At 43.4% G+C, this 20822-nt stretch overlaps 1 protein-coding gene across 1 annotated transcript; it reads right to left on the bottom strand.

The window, feature by feature from the left end:
- Positions 1-2671: 2671 nt before the first annotated feature.
- On the bottom strand, positions 2672-3786 carry LOC123417533 (polyubiquitin-like). The gene has a single exon (XM_045106906.1). It carries the CDS (start codon positions 3658-3660, stop codon positions 2833-2835), a length of 828 nt encoding a protein of 275 aa, XP_044962841.1. The 5' UTR covers positions 3661-3786; the 3' UTR covers positions 2672-2832.
- Between the last annotated feature and the right edge of the window lie 17036 nt (positions 3787-20822).

Raw genomic sequence — 20822 nt, 5'->3', positions numbered from 1 at the left:
AATAAGCTCAAAACAAGATATGTAATCATCTTCACCTTCTTCTTCTCCTCCTTGTTCTTCTTCTCCTCCTTGTTCTTCTTCTCCTCCTCCTGCTCCTTCTTCTTCTAGTTTTATTCTACAAAATGACATACTTAGCTAATTATCCTCCAAAATAACGTAATTAGCTTATTTATGACATAATTAGCTTTGTTAGGTCAAAAAATAGCACAAGAACCTTGGTTAGCTCATAACTTAGCTCAGGGTTTGAGACGAAAACTCATTTATTTAATTAAGTATATAAAAAACCATTAGAGAAGTGACAAAATTAATACAAGTTCATCATCAAATGTTATTACTGGAAAAAAATACATAAAGTTCTCATAGAACAACATACAACTCTCTAGAACATCTAATTAAAACATACATTAAAACTAACACACAACTATGTAAAACATTTAAATGCAACAACAAATGCGACCAAAATAGCAACTAAGGTAACAATTGATCCAACAATATAAGGATACCAAGCCTCATTATCAATGACATGTTTTCTATCCTTTTTAATCTTCAAGCGCATTGCATTCATGTGGATCTTATGTAGATCGATGACATCGACAACATGCAACTCCAATTTCATCTTCTCTTCTTCAACTCTTTTCAATTTTTCTTTCAAATAATTGTTTTCTTTTTCAACTAGATTTAACCTCTTGACAAGAGGGTCGGTTGGAATTTTCGGTTCACATACCTCCTAGATAAAGACATCTATGTCAAGTTAGTTGGCATAATTGTCATAAACACTATGTGAAACAAATAGTGATAAAAGATAATATACTACATCTGAATCATAGACCGGACCAGAGCGGATGGGGCGGATACCAAAACCATGGCACTATGTAATAACAAACAATAATAAAACTAAGAATATTATAGAAGTAGGTATATAAATCATACAAGTCATAACTTTTTTTCTCTAAAAAAAGATAACTAAGAACAAGAGGATCGCCACGGTGGTGCAGGCAACGAGATCGGCACGGACAATCTACGGGGGTGAGGGCGACGGGCACGGGGTCGGAACGACGCCCTACACATGTGCAAACTAAAAAGTTAATTTGACCTCAAATTGTGCATCTAAATCAAATAAACTTACTCCTCCACTAAAACCCACAAACCACACTACTTCTAGAACATTTGAAATGAGCTAAACAAGTAGTGAGAGATGATGATGAAGTTGCTAACCTTTTTAGAACACTTGGATAGTTGGCGCATCGTCAAAACTAGACAAATCTTGGGGGAAATGGAGCTTGGAGGTCGAGCTTGGAGAGGAAAGAAAGCTTAAGTGTGGCTCGGTCATTTCATCGAACACCTCATGTGCATAGGAGGTGAGAACAAAGTAGCACACACCTCCCACACGCTAGCCGGCCAAAAATTAGAGGAGTGAGTGCAGGCAGGGACGAGCATATATATAGGCATTCTTTTAGTCCCGGTTGATTTCTAGAACCGGGACTGATGACGGACCCTTAGTCCCGGTTCCAGACACAAACTGGGACAAAAGGGGTTGCGTCAGGAGCCAGACCCTTTAGTCCCGATTCATGGCTGAAACCGGGACTAGTGCCCGCCGAGGCCCGACCGGCGTCCTGGCCGCTCGAATCATGACTGATGCACGAATTAGTCCCGGTTCGTAGGTCGGACGGGACTATTGCTTAATCGGGGCTAGGACGAAAGCCTTTATTTCTACTAGTGTTGCATGGGTATTATGGATTTGAGGTGCGAAGTTTTGAGTTTCAAGGTTATGGAGGACGTTTCGGGTGTGGCATCCGGTTACTGTCCGCCGGACACGCAACGGGCGTTTGGGGAGGTTTTTGGGTATTGCAGTTGTAGATGGTCTAAGTACCCCAGATATATTCATCAATAATAATATATATCTTCGAGCATTTATATGGTAAATGTATTAAATACAAAATATACTCATTAATATTGAACTTTACATGTTCCAGTGATGCACATAATACTACTATTTTCCTTCTGCAACCGTTGAATGTGAAATGAGTACGTGTGTGCTAATAGTTTTTTTACGAACATGTAGTATATATGGAAGTCTAGATTCCAAAGAAAGTACCGAAGCTTTGGCCTAATTCAATGCTATTTTTTTATTTACTCGGCATATTAGCTTTGGCCTAATTCAAAATTTATAAATTTGACAAAGTTCATTGAAAACAACCTAAACTTTTAATATAACAAATACACATGATATGAAAATTGCATTGAATGTTGATTCTAATGGTATTGATTTTGTATTGGGGATGTTAATATATACTTTTGTATAAACTTGGACACAGTTTTGAAAATTTGACTCAAGACAAAGTTAATATGCGAAGTAGATAGAAACAGAGTGAGTCTTATTTGTATACCCAGTTTGGCCCTTAATCAATTAGACGGCTGAGATTATATAATCCTCTCAAGTGGAGAGCTTACCATTTTCCCCTGCTCATAGCAAATGAAAGTATCTTCTTTGCGACAAAAAAGAAGTAAGTACAGATTGTTGGAGTTCCCCCTATTGTTCCGTTGATAATTACCAAAGACAGAGATGCAAAGTTCGCTAACATTGAGGAGCAAACGAATAGGTTTTCGTGTTGACATATTAAGTTATTAACCCAACAAATAGGATCTTCAGGTGTAATCATTTTTTTCCGGATCGTTAATAACTCAACATTACACCAATTTACACGATAGAAATGATAAGATCAGTACCATCCAACATAATAACTCAATGGTCAATTCAGATCTGTAAACCTGATCCTTTTTTGAACTGAATCTGTAAACCTGATCGACGGAAGATGTGATGTGTGTGATGAATCAAGCGCCACCGGTGACCCTGCCGTTGAAGATCTCGATGGTGTCGCCGGTCTTGACGTCGTGCCAGCGCAGCGTGCGGTCCTCCTCCATGACATTCTGCTTGTAGATGAAGAAGTAGGCGCCGTCGTTGGGCAGGAGGAGGTGCGGCGCCGCGGTGCCCAGCTCCGCCCGCAGCTCCTTGACGGCATCCATGTCGCTCACCTCCAGCGTCGCAGTCTTGGCGCCCGACTTCACCTCGACCGATATCCGCTGTTGCAGCCGCTGGTTGTTAACCATGGCCGCCCCGTTCCCGTTGATGCACGCTGGTGGCGGCGGCGTCTGGCGCACGACCACGCACACCTCCATATCCATCCCATCGACGGGCGGGTTGAACTGCGCCAGCTCCTTGTCGTCCTCCATCTCCGCCTTGCCGAAGAAGACGCTCATCTTGGTTGCCGCCACCGCCTCGTCCGTGCGCTCCTGGAGCATCTCCTTGAGGCGGGCGACGGTGCACGACGCGTCCAGTTCGAGCACGATGCGGCGGCCCTGGCCGAGGGCCGGCCCGGTGGCGACGACGTGGACGACGACGGCGCCGGGGGCATGGCGGTCGGCGGCGGCAGTGGGGGAGTCATCCGGCAGGACGATGAGCACGTGGGACCCCTCCACAATGGGGTAGTGCTCGGTGTCGCGGTCGTCCTCGAGCTCCTTGCCCTGGAAGAAGAGCCGCTGGGACTCCACGGGGATGCCCTCCTGCTTAAGGATGTACTCCTTGATCCTCCGCACAGTGGACAAGTACCAAATCTCAACCATGAATCGGCGACCCTGCGTCGTCTCGAACGTCACCTCCATCCCGATTCGATCGCTTGTGCGATTTCTAGGCGCGGCCGGGCATTTTATTTATACAACATATTGCATTGCAGATCCATCATTTACTCGATCCTTGTTATTATCCTCAGATTTCTTTTGACCGCTTGAAGTACCTCCGTGTATATATTCATTCATAGAAATTAAGGTTACATCTTTCACAAGTATATAGAGGTAGTACAATACGTATATAGGCAAAAAGAATTGCAGGTAATATATATGCATTTATAACATATATCCTCAGATAGGATACCATATGTGTACAAATTAATGTACGTGCATTTATAACAAATTTGCATTCATTATATTTACTCAATGTTATTCTGATATCTGCCAAAGTTATTGTGCACGCATTTATGAAAATACATTCTTAGACATACTTGGTATGTGCATGCACCGATCCAGGCATTATGACAAATGATCTCTCAGATATACTAGCAAAATATGTCAGTGCGTTGCAACGGGAGACAAACAAACTATGCGCTAGCCAAATAAGTATAACTCAATATCGTGACATATGAACATCTTCTATTTTAACACAGTGGCTCATTATGTTACCGCTTATTTTTCCTTCCAGCCTCATTGATGATGATGTGATGTCCACGTGATCATAATGAATTCGACATGGTAAATCCCAAGGCTATGGGCTTGCTACTGCACGCTACACTTTTCATTATATTGTGCAAGGAAATGTTTGAAACTTCAAAAAAAAACTCATCGACCAAGAATTACTCCCAATGCGTAGGCAAGTAAAGACTTTCAAAATCAAATCCTAGACATAATTTTTTTAATTGGTGAATGCATTTTTGAATCGACAAACATTGTTTTAAAATTTTGTATTCTTTAAAAAATGACGAATAGTTGAAATGCAAGAACAGTTTCCGAATTCCTGAACATTTTTTTTACTCACCAACATTTTTTGAATTGATCATTTTTTTCAAAAATAAATATGACAAAATAAATAAAATTTTGTGTTTTTTAATTTGTGTGAACATTTTCTAAAATTTCATGGACATTTGTTTTCAGAATTCTTAATATGTTTTGAATACACTATCATTTTTTTCAAAATCATGAACATGGTTTTATTTCCTGAATTTTTTTTATAATTGGTGAACAATTTTGCAAAACTACCAACATTTTATAATCCACAAAAAAATTATGATTTCCTTAACATTTTTTGAATTCACATACATTTTATGACTTCTTGAACATGTGTTTGAAAAATCGCAACTTTTAAAATTTAAAAATCCTGAATTGGTTGGAAGAAGGAAAGAAAACAGAATGAGAAAAGAAAAGAAAAAAATCAAATGAAAAAAATAGGGAGTCCAGCCCATTAACGCATATGTGTGTGTGGGGGGGGGGGGTGAGTTGTGGGAGAAAAGGTAGCGTGTGGGAATTGATTCCTGGTCTCTCGGATAAAAAAACTAGGCGTTAGCCAGTTTACTACTCGCACATCCATGAAATTCATTAGTATTGTCCTATAAAACAATGTAGCATGACTCGACTTTGAAAAGAAAAATGAACCGTTGCCTTGACTTATGGGTAGCATGGTTCGTAATTTTTAGCAAATTTGAGAGTATTTTTTTAGACGAACGACTAGAAATACTATTTGCTTTATTATTTGGTAGAGACTTGGCATGGGCAGCCGGGCACGATGGTCACGCTGGGCTTCGGCTCCGGATGTAAACTCGACGGCCCATCCTAGAAGCCTGAATTATCTCAAAAACAGAGTTTAATTGAACCACAACTATAATGCCCGAAAATAATTAAAATAGTATTATTTAGTAGGAAAAATGCATATTCCAATTGTTTAGAACCAGCTTCGGGTTTTTGGGCTTGGGCTTTATATAGCCCACACAAGTAGTGTCTTGGTTTAGTTGAAGAGTTGATGCCAAAGTCCTCCTTCTAGAGGAAACCATACGGTGGCTCCAACTCGGTAGTATTAGATCGTGACTTACGAAAATAGGTTAGAAATAGGCGAATCAATTTGTGATTGGATGGTTAGAGGGACAGTGGTATCCCTAGCCAACCAGGGTTTAAGTCCCGGTGCTCGCATTATTTCTATAATTATTTCAAGATTTTCGGTGATGCTAAATATATGAAATATATTGTCACTAATAAAAGAAAGATACCTAAAACTAAAATTTTCACGATGCTTACAATTACTCTTTTAAAGGTGGAGTTCGTAAGAAGTCACGAGATCGAGAAATAACTATTATAACTTGCTCCCCTAAAGAAACTATATCAAAACTGCTTTATGTGATTTAGGAACCGGTGTTAATGTTATGTCTTTCTCAAGACTTGATTTGCAACTAACACTTATTGAAATATCTTTGCAAATGAAAATAAATCCACTATTACACCTATCGACATTTGTGAGGATGTTCCTGTTCTAATTGTAAATGTTACTATCTTAACGGACTTTGTTATTCTTGATATGCCCGAAGACGACAACATGTCGATTATCCTTGATAAAGCTTTTTTGAATACTGCAGGGGTTGTTATTGATTGCAGCAAAAACAAGATCACATGTCATGTTAATGGTAACCAACATACCGTCTTCCCGAGAAAACAAAGTTCAGCGAATAATAGCAATTCCGTTAAACCAATTGAGACAATTACTATTGGAGGGTTCAAATTTCCTATTCCTACCATCAAAAAGAGATATGAAATTCTTATTGTCGGGGAAATGCATATCCCCATTGAGGTAATCTGGTGTTATACAAAGATTTCTCGATTTCATGTTATTCGGAAATGGTTTGTTAATAAGACTTGATTAACCTTAGAGCATCTCCAACGGCCGCGTCAAAACACGCGCGCGCGGTAAATCCAGCTTTTAGCGCGCACGGGATGTTTTGACGCGCTCCAGCGGTGGCGGGAAAGACGCACGCGCGGGAACCACTTGCGCGCGTGCAAAAAGGCGGCAGCTCGCGCGCCATTTTTGCCGCGCCGCTTCCGTTGCGCCTATAAAATGCGGCGCTCGCCACGCGCGCCTCCACCGCTCCTCCACCGCTCCTCTTCCTCTTCCTCTACCTCCCGCGTCTCCACCGCTCCAGCGCCCCGCCACCAACGCGCCACCATGCCGCCGCGCGCGCCGAGGAGCGTCGGGCTACCGCGGCGTCCGCCTGCGCCCCAACGGCGGGTACTACTCGGAGATACGCTCCGGCGATCTCCGACTCAGCCCCGGCACCTACGAGACGACGCATGAGGCCGCTCGCATGTTCAACGCGGCGGCATGGCGCCTAGGCAGGCCGCGCCGGCAGATGAACTTCCAGGACGTCTACACGCTCCAGCAGGCGCTAGACGTCGCCCCGCCGCCTCATCTTAACTCGGAACAAGACCGTGCGGAGCACACTGCGTGGCAGCGCCGCCTCCTCGTCGCCCAGGAGGACGAGCGGGTCATGGCGGAGTGGCGCTGGCGCCACCCGGAGGACGTCGCCTACGAGCAAGACTACTAGGCAAGGCGTCGCGAGGAGGACACGCGAAGGCGCCGCGAGGAGCGGTTGAACAGGCGTCGGCGGAAGGCATTGGCGAGTGCGCAGGCCGATATCGTTGCAGCAGGCGGGAGGTCGTTCTTCACTGAAAACGATGATCGTTGGTTGGACATATGGCTCTCAACCTCTGACGACACCAACGACGATGATGATGGTGATGATTAGAGCGATGATTAGAGCGACTGGGACTAGTTTCTATATTTTCGAACTATCTATCTACTTGCACCGTACTTTTATATATGTTTTCGAACTATCTATCTAGTTGCACCGATGTAAAATAACTTTGTATCATTTTTAATTTTATGCAATCTATTTATTTTGCCGATTTGCAATCTATCTAGTTGCAAAATGTTGTGCGCAGGCGCTGCATTTTAGCGCGGCCATTGGAGCCAGCGCCTATCCCCGCGCTAAACCAGCCGAAGCGCGCGCGGCAAACACATTTTTTGGACGCGGCGCGAAGCGCGGCTGTTGGAGATGCTCTTATTAGTGGACTCTTTCTGAAGGGCATGAGGTCGATAAATTTAGTAAGTACGACCACTATACCCATAGTTTAGTCTCTGTCATTTAATGTTTTAACAAAGTAGAATGCCAAGATTATCCTATTTTCTGAATTATCCGTGCAATAAAAAATGTCCCAAAAATTCAGTATGATTTTTTCCATAGTAAATAAGAATTTTTGGCATTGGACACACCCCAGGGGATGCACCTGTGAGAGATGAGCTCACAGGGCGTGCTCACAAGCGGTCCTCACAGTCTGACGACGTCCAATGACTGCCATGTGGGCCTAGGGTGTGACAGCCCGATGCCGACGTTCCAGAAGATTTCCTTTCCTTTCCGTTTTCATCGTGTGTCTGTTTTATTTTGTCGCATCATCATCGCATCATTCGCATCATCTGCATTGCATCGGCATCTCCGTTGCCGCCAGTTTTCAAACCTTGCATCCGTTGTTAGTTGCCGGTTAACGTCGTTGTTCGTTCCGAGCCTGACCGCACACGCACGCGCCCGCGGCACCTCGTAACTCTATTTTTAAAGCGTGTATAAAAACTTTCTCCGTTTGAGCTGGAATTTGTCGTGTGGTTTTATTTATATATAGCTAGGCCGCCTGTCAAATTTCGTCGCGATCGGAGTCCGTCTGGTACCCGAACGGTCGACCATAGCGGCACCGTATTCGGTCTATCGTCGGACGTCTGTCGGTGTTTTAAAATTCGTTGCCGCGCCGCCCGTTCTCCCTCTCGTCTCCGGTAAACCACTCTACACAGTCACGTATCCATTCCCACGTCTGTGACCATCCGTTCACGAACCCGTGGTCGAAATCGGATCCCGATTCGGATAAATCTAGCCCCCTCTTCTCTATATATAGACCCTCCTACTAGTATTTTTGGACAGCAGCCCCCTGCCTCGGGAAGCGCGCCCACCTACCCCTAACCCTAGCCTCTCCCCGCAGCACCTCCTCCTCCCCAGCGGTCGGCCCGCACGAGCCCATCCGGGGCCCGCCGGGCCCGAACCGCCGCCGCCGCCTCGCCCGTTCCTCCTGCAACCCCCGTGCTCCCGTGCCCCTCATGGAGAGCCGCCTTCGCCGCTTGCCCGGGTCGCCATTGCCTACCCTGCGCCGGCCGCCGAGATCCTCAGCCGGCACCAGCCCCTCATCGGAGCCCCCGCCGTCAGCTCGCCCAGCCTCTGCGCAGCTTCCCCGCGGCCGCCAGATCCAGCCCGCCGTGCCGCCGCCTTGAGGTCCGCCTCGGGCCGCCTCTCCCGGGAACGAGCCCGTCGCGGTCAGATCCGCCGCTGCCAGAGGGCCCTCGTGCAGCGCCGCTCGCCTCCACGTCCCGTCGCGCCGCCAGGGTGGACCTCGACGCCGCCATGGATTCCAGTCGAGCGAGGGGACGAGCTCCTGTCCCGTTGACCGGCTCGGCAGCTCCTGGACCGCTCGCCAGCGCTCCTGGGTTGGCCTCGCCCCGGCCCACCTCCAAACGCCCCCAGGCCGAGCGAGCCGAGCCATCGGCCCGGCCCAGTTGGCCGCCCTCGGCCTGCCACCGTCTCCCCTTCATGGGCCGAGCCCGCTAGGTGAGAACTCCCTGCCGCCTCTAATCCTTGCCTAGGTGCGCGTTAGATATGTTGCACCACAGTTCGGCCCAATATGTAATTTAGGATGTTTTAGGAATTAAGTAATTCCAGTAAATTGATGGTTATTAGAAACGCGTGTAGTTTTAAATCCGTGTGTCGGATCGGAGAGTATTATATATGTAAAACGTGTAGTTTCTCGATTAGAACCCGTTTATAAAACCTGCATAATTATTTGATGAAGTTTAACGTGCCAAACGCCTAGTTTTGCGTGCTGTTTCAATAGGATATGCCCCGTATTTAATTTCCGTGCAAGTCCTGATTGCTAGAGTGTCGTATTAGAAATGCCTATGTTTTAGGAACTATTTTTCCGTGTATTTTAGAGCGGTCATTGGTATGTTTGCATGTAGGGATTGCCGGTAGTTTATTTTCCCGTATATAGGTTATGTTTCCCGCATTTATGTGTGGCTTTATTTTGTAGCGCAACCCCACTTATTTTATATGTTTTCGGGGTTGGATTTTTCTGTGCAATTAGTTTTAGCTTTTGAGGAAGTTAGTTCGCGAAATATTTTGCCATGTTGCCCTCTTGTTTATTTCGTACGATTTATTCCGTGCCCCGTTTGCTTAAGTTGTCAACTAGGGAATTGTTCTTGGGTGTTTTGTTTAGCCTCTGGTATTTTTGGTTGCAATTGAAATGCATGTTTAGGTGTTGTTTTCTTGCCCTCAAGTTGCTAGAAATAGTGTTGTTTTGGACGTGCTGAAATATTTCCAAGTCTGGAATCTGTTATATTTTGTTGCTGTCTTGTCTTGCTTGCATCTTGTGATCTGTAGCTCTTTTGAGGTTGGTCCTGTGGAGTTAGTTGTACCCCTTGTGTTTCTCTAGCATGCTGTAAATTTTCATGCCATTTGGAGTCCTGTAGCTATAGGTTTTGCTGCTGTCAATATTGCTTCAGATCGAAAACTGCACTTTGATGAGGAGTAATTTTCACTAAGCCTGAAATAGAGTGTGAGATGCCATTTTGTGTCTTCTTTCCCTAGTGATCCATGATGCCATGCTAGTTGTTGTTAGTTGTTTGTAGTAGTGCTTCTTGCCCTCTTCCATGCCATGCCTTGTTTGTGCATATCGGAGTTGTGTAGCCGTAGTTGTGGGGCGTAGAAAATGCTATGTGGCTGATTTTGGCACATTGTCGTGATTTCTTGTTTTGCTCGTATCTTTTGAACCGTAGCTCCGTTTTGGTCGTGTCCTACATGAAACTTGCTTAGGATCTCGTGTAGTTTCTTTTCTCTTGATGTTTGTATGTTTTGAAGTGCTCGTGACCGCCGTTGCACACATATTGCATTCATGCCATCATATCTTGCGGTGCTTGTATCTTTTGATCCGTAGCTCCGTTGGAGATGATCTTTATGTGTAGGTTGCTTGCCTTGACGCGTAGAATCACGTGACCTATTTGTTTTGCTATTTAACAACTAATTAAATGTGTTAGTTCAGATCTGGACAGAATTATAAATTAACTTGTGAGGTCGTTTCGGAGATGCTATATGTCATTTCCGATCTCATTTAAAATGCCTAGATAAGTAGTTTAATTACGCTTCACCTCTTGCATGTTTGACAACATTAATATTGTCGTGTTAATAACCGGGAGTGAACTAAATAATTAACGTGGAGTTTCGTCAATATGCAACTCGTTGCATATTGAACTTCACTTAATGTGTAGTGACTGCTTGTGTGAGTTGTCATGCAGTGACTTGCATGTATCCAGCTGCTCATGCATCATAGTAGGTTGTGCATCATGTTGTGCATCGTGTGGTGAATACCTGTGTTGATGCCTGTTTCCGTTTCCCTCCGTCTCGATAGAGTTCCGCAAGTGTGTCGGATGTGAGGACCGTTCGACTACGTCGGTTCGTCTGCTTCATGGAGTCATTCTTCTTCTCAGCGGGATCTCAGGCAAGATGATCATTTCCCCAGATACCATTACTATCATTGCCATGCTAGTTTTATCGCTTCTATCGTTTATGTCTCGTTGCCTACCACATGTTAAATGTCAGCCTCTCAACAATGCCATGTTAACCTTCAACCTGTTCAACCTAGCAAACCACTGATTGGCTATGTTACTACTTGCTTTACCCTGTTGATAGCGTTGCTAGTTGCAGATGCAGTTGCTTCCATGTGATAACATGGGTTCCTTGTTATATCACCATATTAATTGCTATTTAAACTTAATGCACCTATACACTTGGTAAAAGGTGGAAGGCTCGGCCTTTCTAGCCTGGTGTTTTGTTCCACCTTTTCCCCCTTAGTTTCGGCTACCGGTGTTATGTTCCATAAATGAGCGCTCCCAACACGATCGGGGTTGTTATGGGGACCCCCTTGATAATTCGTTTTAGATTAAAGCTGGTCTGGCAAGGCCCAACTTTGGTACTACATTTGCCTAAACACCTAATAAAATTGCATAGGGACTTTCCGGACCCCGAGGATAATTTAATCAACCCCCGGGCCAGTGCTCCTCATGAGTGTTGGTCCCACCTGAGCGATGTCCGGCGCCCCTCTAGTCACCCGGAGGTTTAGCGATCCCGACGTCTAGCTCATCCGCCGTGTCCTGAGAACGAGGTATGCGACTCCTATCGGGATCGTCGACACGTCGGGCGGCCTTGCTGGATTAGTTTTACCTTTGACGAGATATCTTGTGCATCGGGATTCCGGTGATGCTTTGGGAAATCTCAGAGTTAAGGTTTTCCGCTAGGGAATCCGACGAGATCGCGAGCTTCGTGATTGAGGATTTCTATGCGACTTGTGGTAATTTGTGATGGACTAGTTGGAGCACCCCTGCAGGGTTAAATCTTTCGGAAAGCCGTGCCCGCGGTTATGTGGCAACGTGGAAGCTTTGTTTAACACTGGTTCTAGATAACTTGAAGTTAACTTAATTAAAACTGACCAACTGTGTGCGTAACCGTGATTATCTCTTTCGCGAGTTCCTTCTCCGATCGAGGACACGGTGGGGTTATGTCTGACGTAGGTAGGTGTTCAGGATCATTCATTTGATCATTAGTAGTCATGTCCGTTATGCGTAGATCTTCCCCCTCTTATTCTTGTACTCGTAAGTTAGCCACCAAATATATGCTTAGTCGCTACTCCAAGCTCACCACTTAAACCATGCCTCACCCATTAAGCTTTGCTAGTCTTGATATCTTTGGAAATGAGATTGTTGAGTCCCCTCTGGCTCACAGATTACTACAACACCAGTTGCAGGTATAGGTAAAGGTTACTTGACGCGAGCGCGTTGACTGTTCATTTGGAGATGCTTCTTCTTCTTCTTCTTCACCGATCTAGGATGGGTTCCAGGCCGGTAGCCTGGGATAGCAAGGATGGACGTCGTTTTTTTTTTCGTTTGTTTTCGTCCGTAATCGGACCCTGCTCTTACTCTTGATGATTATGTAATGTACTGATGTGACTCTGATGTAGCTTGTGGCGAGTGTAAGCCAATTCCATATATCTCTTCTTTTCAGTACATGTACTTGTAACGATATCCATTCTTGCGACACGACGAGATGCGCTTCTATCCCCGACGAGGCCCTCGTGCCAAATTGAGGATAGGGCCGCATCTTGGGCGTGACATAGGGTGTCAGGGCGGTGGTTGGAACAGAAGCACGGTGGAAGATACACCTAAGAAGCGGCGGCGCGACAACGCAAGGGAAAGGCACGGGAGAGAGCGGGAGTGGCAGGGTCGGGTGGGTGAGAGGGCGAGAAGCCGTGCGAGGGAGCGGAGACACGAGGCAGTGGTGCCGCGGCGTCGGGGGGAGGGAGGGAGAGCAGGGAAGCAGCTGGTGCGGCGCCAGTTAGGGAAGAGAATCAGACATTGCGGTGTTGGCTAGGGAAGAGGAGTAGGTCGATATGGTTAGGTCACACAGCCTGTGTTGGGTGTCTCCTAATTAGCTCTATTGGGTTAGGCCTTCGGTGCTCCAAGCCGGACCGAGCTTGGATCGTTTCGGACCAAATTTCAGTCTCCTTTTCACGAACCGGACCGGCCATATTATTTAGCGAGCCAGGACCATGCGGTCTGGTCCATAACGGGCCGAAAGCCCGCTCGTCACGTCCATCCTGTCACATGGGGACCCCACCACTTAGTGCATCAGGCCATTGCCTCGTCTTACCTTTAGAAAAAATCAATAGTGCCTCCTGGCCCGAGTTCTTGGTCCGTTTCGAGGTGATTTTCCATGGAGGTTCTTCGAGCAAGAGCTCACTGAGGGTTGCAATTCGTGAACCGGATTTTGAACCTCCACGGGATGCACCTGTCAAACCTTGTGAATGGTCGTGTGACAACTTCATGAGTAGAGCTGGCATCAAGGAAGAATTTGATATGTATGTACAAAATGCAGAGCTCACGGACTTCCTGTCACATAAGTGCCCGTAGTACCATGATCTTTCCGATTCCTTTATGCGAAAACTTAAATACTCCTATGTATCTCACCGCTCATCTCATGAGTTTATGTTTGACTTGTATGATAACTCTTTTCGCATGTGTGTGCAAGAATTTAGTGAAGCTTGTAGAATTCCATTGTGGGGAACTTGCCTTGAACCTCATAAAAATGATTGCAATGGATTTCTTACGAGTATTACTTAAGGCAAAACTAGGGGCTAACGCAATCTAGGATTGCTTGAATTCATTTTCCTCCCATCCATTACATTTCTCCGTTCATAGAAAGATGTATTAATGGTAAACATGACCTCAGTACCTTGTGCGCACCTGACTTAAGCATTCTCAAAAGCACGGTATTAAGGGATAGACAATTCAACATAGCAGCCATCATAGCGTGTCGCTTACGTAAAAATTCTCTTGATGGTGTTCTTTATGGTGGAATTTATGCAACTCGTTTAGCTTCTTATCTTGGCATACCCATTAAAGAAAATGATTCATTTCTACCACCTAGTCACCTTGATTACGAATCCGTGGAGTGTCATTTGTTTCTCGGAAGAGAGACTTCACTATTCCAATGCAAGCTATTTTTTGACAAGGGTCGTGTTTTCCATATTACTTTGCATGCTCCTACCTTCTTCAACTTTCAGAAAAATCGAACATACTTTATACTTAGGGAGGAAGCCGAGGCATACAAGGCCGCAGAGGAGACTGCCCGCTGTAATGAGGCAGCCCACCAGGCACTAGCAGTTGCGATGGAGTATAACCCAAACTATCTCCACTATTATTACCCGCACCAGCCATGGCCATACACCAAGTTGGGCCCAAGTCCTAAGCTTGGAGAGTACGTATATCTCACACACATTACATTCATGTATCATAAATTCATTCAAATTGTCGATGTTCATCCTTTTTCAGTGTTTATCCATCTTTAATTTTATTCTTCACTTTCTTTTGCGTGTTTGAAAAACTTTCAAAAATCCAAAAAACATTTCTTGCTTCCTTTCGGTTTTTTCTTTCTTAGTTTGCTAGTGTGTTGTATGCAAAAGAAAATCCAAAAAGATTTTCTATTCTTCTTTCACTTGTTAGGAGCTTTTTCGTGTAAATAGTTTTTATTGTTTCTTGTTCTTCTTCTATTCTTTTTTTACTTTCTTCAGAAAAACTAAAAAATTCAAAAATATTTCTATGTGTTTCTCTGAAATTATTTCTTTTCTTTGAGTCGTCGTAAGGAGAAGATCATGTTAGAATTGTTGAGTGGCTCTCATATGCAATATTGTTGATCCAACAAAGAGCCCATGTTACCTTGTCTTTTCTTTTGAATAAATTGTTTCACAGATTCTAGCTTAGTCTATGATACAATTGCACAATTATTATTTCCACATCATTCGGTCGTCCAAATGAAAGACAATAATGACGATTATTTGATGAAGTGATTGCGGTGAAGGGAAGCTGGTATGAACTCTTCTTGTTTTCCGTTTTTTGAAAATATGTTCATCTCAGTCGATCTTGATTCATCATATTATGAGTAAACATGTTTGTGATGATAATTAGATATTATAGTCGATCATGCCATGCTTAAATAGCTATGAGTGGATAATGATTCTTTTTGTCTGCCAACATGCATGAAAATGGTTGTGATGCAGTATGTTAGTATGGTATCCTTCTCTGAATAATTAAAATAGCTTAAATTGGCACATGTTCAAACATGTAGTTGATTCAAAACCAATGCAGCCTTCTTGATTTTATGTTCATGGTATTTTATATCCTACTCATGCTCCTATTCAATGTTAGTTATTCACAATACATGTTTATAACCGTTGTCCCTCTTCAGTTGGTCGCTTCTCAATCTATTTGCTAGCCTTCACCTATACTAAGCGGGGATACTGCTTGTGCATCCAAATCCTTAGACCCAAAGTTGTTCCATATGAGTTCACCATACCGACCTATATGTGGTATTCCTCTGTCGTTCCAAGTAAATTTGCATACGGCACCTCTAATCATTCAAATAAACATTCTTTTGTGCACCTGTACCATTTATGGAGCGACGGGCGCTCATTATCTTTCATGCTAATTGGATTATTCTCATGAGGGTGTTTATTCACCTATCATTGCAAAAGAGAGGATGGTATTTAGCATGCCCAGTCCTGTAATCAAAACCAAAAATATAATAAAACAAGCTCCCCCTAGAAGGTTGATTGTTTGGAGTGCATCCGTGAATTCGGCTAGCTATGGCTTGTGTTTGTATGGTCGAGGGCGAGTAAACTTTACCTTTCCACTTGGGAACCGCCGATAATGTATTTAGCATGGAAAATATCAAAATCCTTTGCCGTAACGTTGACGAGAAAACCTCACCACTCAAAACATATTCACCTCTATTTTAAAACTCTAAGCTCTCGCACCTCTATAGATCCATGCTTCCCTTTGCGAATGGCATTTCCATTTACTTTTATCACCGAGTTATCACCTTCTCATTAAAAGCACTGAATTTGAGAGCGGTATTGTCATTTTATGCATTGAGTATATTTACTATTGAATGTGAAAATGACTGGATCTTCTCTACCCTAAACTACAATGTTTATTTGTTGCTTGAACTTCAGAGGTGATATGCATTTATTGTTTGCGGTCTCGGAAATTAATGGCTAGAGAGATACCATATTATCATATTATATCATGATTGTTTTGATAAATTGTTGGCATTCAAGATATCTTATTATTTCTCTCTAGTTGGTTAAGTTATTGACTTGAGTAGAAATGAGACCTAAATGATATCATTCATACGGTTAATTCATAACCTTTGCTGAAAACTTGAACACTCGTTAAGCTTATATACAACAACGAGAAGAAAAGAGTTTGTAAAAGTTTTCCTTTATCATTTTTAGTTTGTCAACTGAATAAGTTGAGGACAAGCAATAATTTAAGCTTGGGGTAGTTGATACGTCCCAAATATATCTACTTTTCAAAATACTTTTGCTCTTTTTTTGGACTCTAATTTGCATGATTTGACTGAAATTAACCCGGACTGATGCTGTTTTCAGGAGAACTAACATAATGTTGTTTTTGTGCGAAATAAAATTTCTCATATTGAGATGAAAATTGAAGGAGATTATTTTTGAAATATATAAAAAATATTGGTGAAGAGAGCTACCGGAGGGGGCCACCATGGAGCGATGAGCTCGCATGGTGCGTCTACCCCCCACTCCCGGGTGCGCCAAGCAGTGTCGTGGGCCCCTCGAACCTTCGACTGACTTAATTCCAACTCCATAAGTATCTTATTGCGGAGAAAACAATCAGAGAGAAACTTTCTTCACGTTTTACGAGATGGAGCCGCCGTCACTTCTTGTTCTTCTTTTGGGGGCTGATCTGGCCGTTTTGGGGCTTCGGGGAGGATAATTTGTCGTCATCATCATCATGAACCCTTCTCGACCAACAAATTCATGATGCTCACCGCCAGGAGTGATTCCTTTGTGGGCTTGCTGGACGGTGATGGATTTGGATGAGATTTTTCATGTAATCAAATCAATTTGTTAGGGCTCGATCCCTGCTATCCACTATTTTCTGAGATTGATATTGTTGTGCTTTGTTATGCTTAATGCTTGTCACTAGGGGCCGAGCGCCATGATTTCAGTTTTAAACCTATTTTGTTTCTATGAATATGAGATTGTTTTAGATCCTATCTTGCAAGTTATATGCATCTATTATGTGTTATGATCCGTAGACTCCAAAGTGACAGAAGTTAGAATCATCTCCAATGATGACCATAGTATGAGGAGGTCATGTATTTATCATGTGTTGATGCTTTGTTTCGGTTCTCTACTAAAAGAAGACCTTAATATCCCTTAGTCTCCCTTTGGACCATGCTCCCACGGGAGGGTAGGACAAGAGATGTTATGTAATTCTTAGTATAAGCATGTACGACTATATACTAAACACATGCCTACATTACATTGATGAATTAGAGCTATTGTGCGTCGCTCTAGGTTGTGACTGTCACAAGATGAATTTCATCCAATAGAAATATCAATTGTTGATCCAGTGCCTATGCTTTCTCATATTGATCTTTACTAAGTTACTACTGATGGTGATGTTACAAACATCACAAATTGATAGTGGTATTGTTCATGTTACTATTGTACTGTTTGTCAAACTATTGTGCTACTAAACACTTTGTTGTAGACATATTATATTTTAGGTGTGGTTGAATTGGCAACTCAACTGCTAAGGCTCATAAATATTATTTGATTTTTCTTGTGTTGAATCAACAAATTTGGATTAAATACTATCCTCGAAGACTATCGTGGTATCCTATACTTGTGGATTATCATGCACCTCCGGTCCACTTGCCATGGACGCACGTCGACTATATCAATCCTGAGCCCTAGGTCCACCCATAATTAACCTGCTACTCTGGTCTCGCGTCTGCGAGTCGTCCGGGCAGATTGGACGGTCGCCTCACCACCTAGAGGCTCCGTAGCATGCCACCGGCCAATAGACGCCCAGGAGGCGCTCTCGGCCGCGAGCAGCCAAGGGAGACGGATAATCCAACATCCTTTATAGGAGATTGTATTTTAAGAAACACCAGTAATTTTATTCATACTCGTAACAATTACAAAGTAACTTCTAAAACTAAGAATTACAATGAACTCTCTTGAAAATATCTTCTTCGCGTTATCAATCTCTGCTAGAAGAAATACTCCATAAACTTTGGTAGAGAGGTTGCAATTGGAATGGAGCAACGATGTTGTCCGTCTTTCACCTGCACAAACATTACCAATAATGTTTTTTGAAAGCACCTTGAGTCGCCTATCCAAAAAGATGAGAAGCCTTGATGGATGAACAGCGATGATCCCCTGTAAATGTGGACCGTCGAATCACAATTTATTTACGATGATGTCGATGAACAAAGAAACAAATTAACAACAAAAAAGCATCACATGTCAACATAAACTTATGGGATCTGAATATTTGAATCTGCGAGGACAGAAAACTCTTTAACCTTATGGCACCGCCAAAAAATGCGAGTAATTTTGTTCTTGCAAAATATGGAGATTAGTGGACGTTGACGAAGAGCAGAACAATCTTGAAGATGCGAGGTCCCCTCACCTCGCAGCGCCAAGATGGACGTTGACCAAAGATAGAAGAAATATGTGATATAAATGAGACTATGAAACTTTTCCAAGCCCATCATTTAGCCTAGGCAGAAGGGATCAGAACAAGGTGGCTCACTTGAGTGATTTGTATCAGAAGGGATCAGAACAAGGTGGCTCACTTTACCAATATAGAGTGGTGCTTAGAGATTCTCTAGAAATGATGATTGTATTGCGTCACCTGAGTGATTTGTATCACTCTTTTCCTCAAACAAAAATGCACGTGTTGCTGAGTTTATGTTGTTCCATAAATACAGTACACACATTAAAGAAATTTACAGGATGACCGGGATGCAGTAGCGTCCCGAGTTGGCACAAAGCAGGCTCGAGTTTGTTTAGAGATGCATGTCACCAACAATGGGATTGTTTCACAGCCTTCTTTGGGCCCACTGTCAGAAGTGTGGTCGCTTGGTTCTTATGGCAGCTAGCCATGAGCCGAACGGGTGGACACACCACGTCGCAAATGAGCAAACCTTGGCTGGGATCGTTCATGGTCCCAAGTGTGGAAGTCGGTAGCTCGGTTCAGGCTTCGCTCGATCGTGGATCACCCACCGGCAGGGATTAGCCATGTCGGTACTCGGTAGTATTGCTCAGCAGGAAACTTCAGGCACCTGCAAGCAATACAGATCCACAGATAAAAAACACTTCTTGATTTAGAAATTAGATTTATACTACCATATACTCTCACCGTTTCTAAATATAAATCTTTTTAAATATTTCACTAGGGGACTACATATAAATGTATATAGACATATTTTAAAGTGTAGATTCGCTCATTTTACTATGTATGTAATACTCTAGTAAAAAAATTTAAAAGATTTATATTTAGAAACGGAGGGAGTATGACTGTGCTGATTTTTGTGTTGTGTACTAGTGCAATGCAAGCGCTCGAGCTTCTCGGGTCAGAAATATTGTGTTTGAGCAACGTGCAAACTCGAGCCACAAATGTTTAGACATACTAGTCATCAACCCGTGCAGCTGCACGGGCTAGGAATTCCTCTGTCTTAACATTGTTGTGTAAATTCATTTTTCACAAATCTTTTTGAATAAGAGCTTCGGCATATGTGCAAATTCCTCTGCCCTTGAGTTGTGACAAACCATATCATGTGTGCCCTATAATACATGAAGAGAAGTGTAGAGATATCTTGATATGTTTATATCGGTTGAACCTTGCTTGTGTCAAAATAATAAAAGTAATGTCCACTCTTTGATCAACATCAAGGGCAAGACATCTTTGTAAGATGCTTTTAATACTCATCGTATGAGTGATTATTTTCTATGACAAAGGTCATCACAGAAATCAATACAAATCAAATAGTTTCATGAATCAAGCTCATATTTCCAATACGAATCAAATAGTTCAACGAAGCAAGCTCATAATTAAAACAAATCGAACTAGGTGTTGCCCTTGAGCCTCCATAGCAAGCATCCTCATAGCTATGGTGCACTTCTCGTGTGAGGAGAATCCAACCGTGCCAGTGCAATCCTTCTTGCAAATGAAATATATAGTTGTCGAACTCCGGGATGGCATTCATGATCCTGAGGAAGAGCTTCCGGCCCATCCAATAACGGCAGTGAAATACCTTCTCGCCGTGCAAAGGAGCGTCGGCGAAGTAGTCGGTGTAGAGCATGTCCATTCGATGTCATTCTTTGCTCTTGCGACAGCCCGGCGCCGAGCCACCTCGCCGCGGCTTGGCATCGTTCGGGAACAGGCCGGCCAGCACGGCGAGGATCATGAGGTGGTTGAAAGGATCGATATGGTTGGCTAGAGGGGGGGTGAATAGACAACGACCACTTTTTTATTAATCTTAACAAGTTAAGGTAAACACTATACGGGTTCACAAATAATATGACAAAGAGGTGAACCGTATAGAAGCTAACAACTAGAGCTATTAGGACAAGTAAGATATAGTCACAAGCATAAGCAAATACAAAGTAAAGGTTAGAGATAACCACAAGTGGAACCCATGGAGACGAGGATGTGTTACCGAAGTTCCTTCCCTTTGACAGGAAGTACGTCTCCGTTGGAGCGGTGT

The sequence above is a fragment of the Hordeum vulgare genome, chromosome 1H (genome assembly GCF_904849725.1).
Source record: "Hordeum vulgare subsp. vulgare chromosome 1H, MorexV3_pseudomolecules_assembly, whole genome shotgun sequence".
Classification (NCBI taxonomy): Eukaryota; Viridiplantae; Streptophyta; class Magnoliopsida; order Poales; family Poaceae; genus Hordeum; species Hordeum vulgare.
Note: the sequence above shows the minus strand (reverse complement) of the source record. Positions and strands in the feature narration are given on the sequence as shown.

Excerpts from the sequence above, each read along its gene's own strand:
- LOC123417533 (XM_045106906.1), bottom strand. The coding sequence starts at position 3,660 with ATGGAGGTGACGTTCGAGACGACGCAGGGTCGCCGATTCATGGTTGAG.